The following is a 10,205-nucleotide window of genomic DNA, read 5'->3' on the forward strand; positions in this document are numbered from 1 at the left end:
AGCTCCTGTCCTAGCTAATCAGTGCAATAAACAATACGGTGCAAACCGGACTCTCACAAGGCAACTACAGCGCTGAGTCAACTTGATCTCTGCTGTTACTCCCAGTCCTGGCAGCTCAGTACAACATGGCTATCTTGACAATAATAATACATCTAGGAGAAATTTGTTCAATTAAACTCCTTTACGTTTTACAGCAGTGGTTCTTATGTACTTCAACATTGCCCATGTAGTTAATAAAGGTTTTATAATGGTGGTAGCTTGACCCTGGAACAGATTATTTCAAATTCTATTATTTCCAATGGGGAAAAGTGAAAAATGAAAAATGAAGCAGACTGTGTGGACTTGAAACAAGATAATAAAGTGTATCTAGTCTAGTGTAAGTGACATTGCAACAAAAAAACTAACAGCAGCAGAATTAAAGTGGGTGCTAACCACTGCTGCCATGGCTGCAAAGGGTGGGGGGATGGGTCCGAAGCATAATGGGGCCTTGCTTTTACATGACGTTCCATCATGCCTGCTTCAGTCCTAAACCAACCGAGAACATTCCAAGGTCTGCTTTCCTCACAGGTATGTGAGATTCAGGTACGAAGGGCTGGTCTAGTGTAAGAGAAGATGTGGAAAAACCACACTGTAATGAATCCAGTGTATCCCATTGGATTAAACTGGAATAAACACTCATCAAGCAGGATTTATTTGCCACTGAAGCGATAAAAGCGATGGCGGTGTCCAAGCTCTCTTGACGGATTCCTCCAGTAAGATGATTACAAGGTTACGTCTAAATCCACAGCTTGTTTTAATGGCTGCAGAAGGAGACAAGCGTTAAAAGGCTTAGGGCAGGGCCAGGCATCTAAACCATTCATCACTTAGCTGTTTTTAAGGAGCTGCTGCAACAACACTAGTCAAAGATCCTCTATGTGACAGGGGTGCTCTGCTGTTTTTCAGAACCTACTGCGAAAGATCCTCTATACCAGTAGTTCTGAACTGCCCCCCCCCAATCACATCTCAGTGACAACGTTTCAACTCAAACACGCTCTTCTCCAGCAGATATCTGCAGCTGTGTGTCAGACAGACGGCACGTTAATTCCCCACCCAATGACGAAGTCGGCCAGAAAAATGGCATGTACCACTTGATGGCGTAGAAAGCAAATAGCGCAGACAAGAACGCAAGGTACATTCAGGGACATCAGGTCATTACATTTTTTTTTTGCCCAGGCATAGACCCGAGACTTACTGAAAAGAGCTTTGTGACCCACTTTTGGGTCCCGACCCACCAGTTTAGAATCATTGCTCTATATGGCAAGACTTCTGTGTTGTTTTTACCTCCTAGAAAAATGGTAGTCAAAGATCGTCTATATGACATGACTGGTGTGCGCTGGTGTTTTTACAAATGTACTGTCTAACATCCTCTATGTAAACAGAGGACTTCACTGCAGTTTTTAAAGACCTACTGCAGGGGTGTCCAAACTTTTTCCACCAAGGGTAGCATATTGAAAAGTCAGAGGATGCAGGGGCCACTTTGATATTTGTATGTTTTTTTTTATTTTGAAAAAGGATCAACGTACAAAACGTACAGTATAATTACAGACAAAGCCTTGTGTTATTTGTCAAGCTTTCTCTCTTTTACATAGTGCCTTTAGCTCTATTTTCCACGTTTTTGCTGTTTCATTTTTGAAATTATATTTCTACCATGTGTCGCAGTCCAATAATAAAAAGGAACCGTAGGCTGCCAATGGCCCCCAAACCGCACTTTAGACAATCCTGAGGGTCAGCTGGGGAAACAAACGTTCCTTCTCTTGACGATGACAGCATTTCATTCACATTATGTCAACTTTCGCAAGATATGGCATTTAACAGTAGATTTTCACACATGGGGCCCTACGCATAACACTATCACTTGCAATCTTGCGTCTCATTGGTTCCGCCATTTCTGATTATGCCTCCGCAGATCGCTTTCTTTGGGGAGACACTGTCTTGTTCAAGACAGTAGCGCCACATAGCGTTTAAACTAAGAAGCACAAAAGAGTTAAGTAGATGTTATATGCAGGCCATAGTCAGTTAGATTTTTAGACTTTGACATGTGCCATTTAAAAAATAGATTGCGGGCCGTAGTTTGGACACCCCTGACTTACTGCATACATGCTTGTCAGATATTTTCTATATGATGGGACTGCTCTGCTGTTTTTAACCTGTACTGTCAAAGATCCACTATGTGACAAGGGTGGTCTCCTTAAGAACCTAATGCAAAAATGCTAATCAAATATTTCCTGTGACAGGACTGCTCTGCTGTTTTTTAAGAACCGACGGCAAAAACGCTCACCAAAGATTCTCTATAATCAGTGGTGCCCAACCTTTTTGGATCCATGGACCGGCTCGTGTACCCACAATGTTGGGGATCCCTGCTCTATGTGACAGGGCTGCTCTGCTGTTTTTAAGGACCGACTGCAAAAAATGCAAATGAAGTATTTTTTATATGACGACAGGATTGTTGTGCTGTTTTTAAGGACTTGTGGCTAAAACACTAGTCAAATATCCTCTATATGAAAGGAGTGCTCTGCTGTTTTTGAGAACTGACTGTCAAAGACCCTCTATGTGACAAGACTGGTGGGCCTTTTTAAATATATGAAAGGAGTGCTTTGCTGTTTTGAGAACCCACTGTCAAAGATGGACTATCTGACAGAGCTGCTCTGCCGTTTTTAAGGACGTACTGCTGTAAATGCTTATCAAATATCTATATGACAGGGCCGCTCTGCTGTTTTTAAAGCAAAAACACTAGTCTAAGATCCTCTTTATGAAAGAAGTGCTCTGACGTTTTTGAGAACTGACTGTCAAAGAACCTCCAGACAGGACTGCCGGGTGTTTTTAAGTAACTGCTGAAAAAATGATAGTCAAAGATCCTCTACATGATAGTGCTGCTCTGCTGTTTTTAAGGACATACTGCAAAACTGATAATCACATATTTTCTATATGACAGAACTGCTCCGCTATTTCTTAAGGACCTATTTCTTAAGGCCTGATATGGCCTGTGCCGTCAGTTGGAAAGCCCTGGTTTGAGTGTAACTGGGACATTGCATCTTCTCTTGAGACACTTTAAGAGCATCTGCAGAGGGAGAGAAGTCCATTCGCCATGCTGACATCAGCAGGGTTTCCATCAAGATGGGACGCAGCTGCTTTGTAATTAGATTGTATAACACAGTTATTAGTCAGCACATTTCCACAATGCAGTGATTGAGAACACCACGTATAGCGCGCGTTTCCTGCACATATACTGTACCTGTCAGTGAAGCTGGACTGTGTGTCACTCATTGGGCTTCCGTTTCTAGATTTGCAGCGATTTATATCCGATTAACATTTTCCAGAGTGTGATGAGGCGACTTGGTGGAGGGTCGTAGAAAAAAAGGAAAATAAATATAACAGTAAAGCAGATATCCTCAATCTATGTTTGGGAGTTGGGGGGGGCAGCAGCAGCAGCAGCAGCTAGGACTCCAATGGTGCAGACCTTAAAAATGAATCAGGGCCTGTGGGGGAGATGATAATCCTTCCCAACACTGCTGCTGCAAGTTGCATGCCCTTGAATTCACATCCCAGTTTCCCGTGCGGTAATCCAACGTTTTGTAGTCCGCCGGCCTGCACCCCTGCTCGGCTTGAATGGGGACTAGACGTGCCTGGGAGATGCGGCAAATTCCTCCAGTGTCCCCGTTTGCAGTCTGCCTGATTCTCCCTCGGAAGAATGGCGCTGAGCGAGGGTGTTATTTTAGTAACAAAAACAGCAGCTAGCGTTAGAATAAAACATAGATGGCAATAAAGCTTGCTTGTAAGAAAATCCTCAAAGGAACGGCGTCCAATCTCGCTAGCTTCCAGCTAACAAAACAGATGAAAAAAACTTTGCGTCGTGTGCTTGCTTGTTTCGACAGCAAACTAAGCAACGAGTGGAAAAACAACGCACCGCATTGAAATATCAAGTGGCTTTTTTCTTCTACCTCTACGTTCTTCGAAACGTCACCGTGAAGGGTGGTGGAGGGGGGAAAATCCAAATAAAGTCTTTTAGCACCGCCAGACGCTCCTTGACTCCATGTTTCCACAGTCCGTGGATGGAAAACCAAAAGCTAGCTAGCTCACGTAGCCAAAGCTAACGGGACAGAAAGTGTAACGCAGTCTCTCCAAACCAATTATTTCAACAAAAACGGAGTCCAAAGAGGTGCCAAAAACATTCAGGCACACTCACACACCTTCCCCTCCAACGTTCGGCGTCATTTGTTTAAGGATATAAGTTGAGGAAAGGCAGGGGGTGAAATGCCACAGTGTGCCGCTAGCAACGCCCTAGCCTGCTAGCCCAACAGGAGCCGCTTCCATCAACCACTTCCGCCAGGAGATGGGCGAAAACTCCTAAACCATAAACTATATTTAAATAGATACAACTATTGCTCGTTCATTCAAAAGAAAGCACAATTTTACTTGGCGTTATATTACACAAACTACTACATTATACATATTAAGTGCTGAAAATTCAGTTTATGACGTGTCTGACACGTACATAACAAGCAAGGAGGGGCTGACTAAAAACACACACGCAAATCAAAAACGACCAACTAAATTGTGTCCTGTTTCACTACTTTTAAACTAGCCTAATCCACTTCATAGCTATGCATGCAGCTGTTTGTTATTTCATCACATTTATTCACATTTTAAAGCCCCGCCTCTTAATCCCAATCAATTTTATTAATCAGAGCCAGCCAACAAAATGGCAGATAATAACAGTACTAAAAAACAAAACAAAACTGGTGTACAGTACACTTTCCCAAAGCAATCAAACAGATAACACCACAGCACCATCTCATGGACAAATATGGCACTTCTTCCCATTGAGGAACAGCTGAATCAATGCAAGAAGTCAATTAAAACACAGTTTAAATATATTTAAATCCCTTACAGACACACCTATGGCAAATAAAAAAATGTTTTTTTTAATTTCCCATCCCTTTAATGACGCTATAGACAAAAGGCATACATTCAGAATACTAAGGCACACACCAGTACAAGTTTTTTTTTGTTGCTTTCTCTGTATGTCCTGTATTTACATGCTGATCCCTACCAGTAATCACCCCAGTGTTAAAAGCAATGGAAAATGTGTTTCAGTATATTGCTGCACAAATAAATATGCATTCAAATCAGAAAAAGGCCCCAGACAAACAAAATTAATTAATTCATATCCACTAGCCACTGCACTAGGTACACCCAATATTGAAAAATAATGCGTTGGAGCTTGTTAGATTGTTGATTCACTTGTTATTGCATGATAATAAAGTACTTTCACATGCAATTGCATGAGGGAAATAGCAGAGGAATATCATTTCAAAGCAGGCTTCGATGAATGACTTAAAACTAAATAAACATTTACATTTTTTTTTCCCTGAGTACACAAAAATATATATAAAGTCTGACATATGACTCACGCAAGGATTGTGTGTTGTAAACAAACTTTGGAGCCACTTTTTGCTTGGTTGCATTTCACCGTAACCAAGAGTGTGTTATGTTTTACACAATAATATCACTTTCATCTTTTTTTTTTTGCATCTCTGTGTATTCTGTGTGGTCAGCATGTAAAAATCAATCAGTCCGTTTTGCTTTCATTTTCACGAGCAGCCTCCTGCCGCCGTTTGCGCCAAGTCCTGCTCTTGCGGATGATAAAGCGAACAATGTCCACCATGAAGACCCAGGAAAGCACATACATGGCCACTCCCCCGCACTTGATGAAGAATCTGGGCCTCGGCGAGATCAGCTCACAGTACAGCATTGTGCCTCCCACGAAGACTCGCATCAGCACAAAGAGCAGCACAAACAGGATGTCCACAGTGTCGGCCAGCGGCGTCCCGTGTCGACCAGTCTGCTTGAGGAACCAGCGCGCCTGCAGGAGGGGGTTGGTGATCTCGCTGCCGAAGAGCACGGCGCAGCCCTCGATGCCCGACTCCCCCAGCCACAGGGTCAGCAGGATGCCCAAGATGCTCACGGTGTGGTGGGCCAACATAACGGCCCCCTCGGTGCGGAAGTATATGCACCAGGCCATGTCGAAAATGAAGTAGCCCAGGCTCAGCACCAGGGCGCTTATCTGTAGAGGTGTGTTCTTTGTACCTTGCACACAAATATGCACACATAAATAATATGAATAAAGGCATAGGTGTCATGCATATTGTTTGACCGTGACTGCAAAACAACCCGCCATGTGGCCAAAGAAAGTTCCGAGTGCCAGCAAATGTTCATTTATACATTTCATTCCTCATTTATAATTATTTAACATTGCTTCCTGCATGCAAAAATATCATTATTAGAGATAAAAAGCATTTTTTTTTTATATTTTGGGGTGTCTGCAGTGGATGAATTTGATTTACATTACTTCCTTTGGGAAAAATTGCTCGGGCTTTTGTCAAACCTTTTGAAACGAATAAATAACAAAAACCGGGGTACCACTATGGTACTTATGACTAAATAAAGAAATCATAACCAAAACAGTATTTGCTTACATCTCTCTCACAGTGTCAACGTCCTAAAGCTTGCAAAATTTGCAAACCAAACAAAGTTATCAAGAAAAATACACCTTTAAAACGGTTGTGCCGCCATCATGTGTGACATCAGCTTTTTGTATCTTTGTGAAAGGAACAGAATTTTGTGTTGTTTTGTTGTTTTTTTTTTGCTATTGTTTTGGGAGATACCACCACAGCAGGGCACCCACCAGTCCTGGCAACAGGACTGTTTTTTACTGTATTTTATTGAAAGAAAGATAAATGACAGGGCAGGATTTTATAAATATATATATTTGTATGTATTAACAGCGCCAAATTAACTTAACATTTAAATAAAGTTAAGAGATGGCACACATGTCTGAAAATCTATTTATCTAACACTATTTTCTTTAATAGCAGAATATTTGAATCACACTTTTAACTGTTATTATGACCAATGAAGAGTAGCGTTCAATGACGCCACGTCACTTAAGTTGAAATCACGTTTTGAGTGAATTTTCTGGGATTTCCGAGCACACTTAAATGCACTTTCGCATTAAAAGTTACAAAGTGAGTGATAAGAATATACACTTATTGATTTTCATTGCATTTCTGTTGATATAGACCACCCATACACGCATAATAAAGAGGTTGTTGTGATGTTCGAGTGTCAGTGAACGTATGTCGTGGTCTGTCTCGTGACAATAAGTGTTGTTGCAATGAATGGACCAGAGACGTGTTTGTTTGGAGTAGGAGATGCATGTATGGTGTTGGATTGCATTGCTGTTGATGTGTTCAGGTAAGAATAAAGTTATAAAAGATCGTCAGACACTATGTGACTGTGGGGAGCGACACTGTGCCGCCGTCTGTCGTCACAGTAGAGAGCTGTGGCTTGCCATGATGCATGTGCGTTAAGTACGCTAAAAATTGTAACGTAATTAATCAAATATATTTGTTACTGCTGTTACCGTGCTAAATATATATATACATAGTACTTTGTGTTCTATAGCTGATGTAATGTGAATTACTTACTGCGTTGGATCAAAAAAGCTCTTATCTTGGCCATCTGAGAAGATCAAATACATTGTTTTTGGGACCCAACTGTTTCCCAAGTATATTAGTGTGAATGTATAAACGAGAGGCTTTAACTTCGATTTCTTTGTAGAAAGGCGCTCTATGAAGTACATTTACTTGGATTCACTTACAGCGCAGCCTTGCCACATCCAATATGGCGTCTCCGTATATGGTCTTGACAACAGCGCTTCCTGTTTCCCAGCATGCTTTGCTGTACTGTTGTCGAGCGGTCACATAGTTGTTATTCCGCATTATTCGTTGGTAGTGTCTTGTCTGTTATCTACCTACGTATTACGTTGCTGTGTGATGTTTTTTTTTTTAGCTCTTTCTTTAAAGACACTGTGCGTAAGAATGGTATGTGAATGGTAACCCTCCCCCCCGCGATTTCTATCATGCTGGTAAGTTCATTGTGAGTTCTGTTGTTACTGCGCTTGCTAAATATGAGTTACTTCATCCTCGAAGACTTGTGAGCAGCACAGTATTACCTACATGATGCAGAAAGTTCAGCAATGTTGCAAATTCGCCACGTTGGTGTTATCGGCTTTGATTATAGGGAAAAAAAAAAACCAACACCGATGTTGGCCGACATCACATTTTCATGCCAGTATCAGCCTGATAATTATCGGTGGCCGATATTATCGGACATCCCTAGTGAATATGTAACTTTTTTTCTGCACTAAGATTCTGTTGCAAATACTCAGCGGCTGCAGATAGAACTTTAGCTAGTAAATATGATTCATTGATATTTTTGTGATTAGGTCTTTCATAAACAGATAATGTACGTATTAGTTGAAAAACACCTGACATTAGCCTATGTATTATCACTTTCAGCCCAATGCAGCCACTTGTTTTTATTTTAAAGTAAAGGAAGAGTAAGGTGTGGAGTCACTTCACAAAAAACTCAACAGGCTTTACGTGAGATGCAACATGTGCAGTGTTCAAGTTAGTCAGGGATCCAGCACCAGCAAAACACTGCAAATTTGTGACAACACCTAAAAGTAAATCACAAAGAGGCATGTCCTTACGTTGACAGTGTTACGAATTAAACTTCCTCATTTTTATTTTGTCTTCTGCTTCTTAGTATTGTATCTTTGGATTGTATTATATGTGCCCTGCGATTGGCTGGCGACCAGTCCAGGGTGTACCCCGCCTGTCGCCCGAAGACAGCTGGGATAGGTTCCAGCATACCCCCGTGACACTAATGAGGAGAAGCAGCATAGAAAAGGGATGGATGGGATGTCTTACTGCACCCAACCTCAGCAGCAATGGCACGGTGCGAGAGGCCTTGCTTATGCAGTTCGACAATCTGAACACGTTCAAAAAGAGAAAGCTTCTTAGCTTTAGCCATCAGGAGGGCATGACAGTAGAATGCCTGACAGAAAATGAAAATTTTGAACCGATTTTGGCTTTTATAGCCTGTGGTCTTAAACTTTTGATCAGGTGTTTAAATTACAATTTCCAAATGTTTTTAATCTCACTCCCCCTTCTTGTTTTTGCATATTGTAGCTCTACTTAAAACCTCATTAAGATTCAAATGTGCAAAATGCAAATTCGAGCAATTTTTCAACTGGTCTCAAGATTTTGATCAGGTCTGTATATCGGTATCGGCCCCAAAAATTCCATATCAGTCGGATTCTGGTTGAGAAGCAGTTTGTTCTTAAAATAAACTTAACTTCTTAGCATAAATCAGTATGTGTTGCTTTAGAAAATATCAAAGAGGCCCTTGCATCCTTTCATTTTTCAGTATGTGGCCCTCAGTGGAAAATGTTTGGACACCCCTGGGCTATTCTACACATAAGTGGCAGCTACCAACAGTAATGGTACGATGGACAACAACATACCTGGATGGGTGAAGGGCCATGGTCCATCCACATAGCCGATGTACGCTGTGACGCAGACGGCCAGGATCCCGTGCAACAAGGTGACAAGGCGACAGTTCCACTCGGAGCTGCGGCGCCCATTGACACAGCACAGGGCGAAGTAGAGGGACACCCACCCGGCGAGGCTCAGGAGGGCGCTGACCAACAGCATCTTCTCCTCTAGAGAAGACAACAACAGCATCCTGCTGCCGAGTGAGATCGCTTACAGTGATATTCTTTGTCACAGCAATAATAGCACTACAGTCGGTGGGGTGAGGGGGACGTCCGTTGGTCAGCTGTGACGTTGTGTACCATGCAGCTGGAACGGACGGCCCCTGCCAGCTCCATGGGCGGTGCAGACGCTCATTGCAAAATGCATAAAAACTAGATGAGAGATGACTCGGGCTCAGACAGTCCCTGTGGGAGACTCTTGAGCAAGTCAACAACATATTTGAAAATGTTTGCTGCTCCCACCACTATACAAAAAACCCCTTCCATCCGTTTTCTACACCACTTGTCCTTATTACAGTCTTGGGTCCATGCTTTTGGGATGTGGGAGGAAGCTGGGTTGCTTGGCAGGTGTATACTTTTGCCCAGAACTAAGCATGTTATTAAAGTTAAGCTACATTGTTTTACATTAACCTCTTTTTACACTTGTATGACTAAAAACATTACCTGTACGGCTATAAAAGGCTTTATGATGGTGACAGTTTGACCCTGGAACGGATTATCTCCACTATTTCCAATGGGGGGGGGAAATTGTTTTGTACGAAAACCA

General features: G+C 42.1%; 2 protein-coding genes across 4 annotated transcripts in view; both read right to left on the minus strand.

Annotated features, from left to right (window-relative positions):
- The window catches only part of arhgef12a (Rho guanine nucleotide exchange factor (GEF) 12a), a 41,293-nt gene extending 36,879 nt beyond the window's left edge, over positions 1-4,414 (minus strand). For 2 of the 3 annotated variants that reach the window (XM_054793748.1, XM_054793747.1), the window contains exon 1: positions 3,272-4,414. In XM_054793748.1, the coding sequence (XP_054649723.1) occupies positions 3,272-3,303 (32 nt within the window). In that variant the 5' untranslated portion in view covers positions 3,304-4,414. The remainder of the gene's footprint in view (positions 1-3,271) is intronic. The other variant, XM_054793749.1, reaches the window with a different exon arrangement.
- Positions 4,415-5,608: 1,194 nt separating this feature from the next.
- tlcd5a (TLC domain containing 5a) lies at positions 5,609-9,629 on the minus strand. The gene is made up of 2 exons (XM_054794872.1): positions 9,410-9,629; positions 5,609-6,126 (listed from the first exon to the last, which is right to left on the minus strand). Exons 1-2 carry the CDS (start codon positions 9,627-9,629, stop codon positions 5,609-5,611), a joined length of 738 nt encoding a protein of 245 aa, XP_054650847.1.
- Positions 9,630-10,205: the final 576 nt, after the last annotated feature.

The sequence above is a fragment of the Dunckerocampus dactyliophorus genome, chromosome 12, assembly GCF_027744805.1.
Source record: "Dunckerocampus dactyliophorus isolate RoL2022-P2 chromosome 12, RoL_Ddac_1.1, whole genome shotgun sequence".
Taxonomy (NCBI): domain Eukaryota; kingdom Metazoa; phylum Chordata; class Actinopteri; order Syngnathiformes; family Syngnathidae; genus Dunckerocampus; species Dunckerocampus dactyliophorus.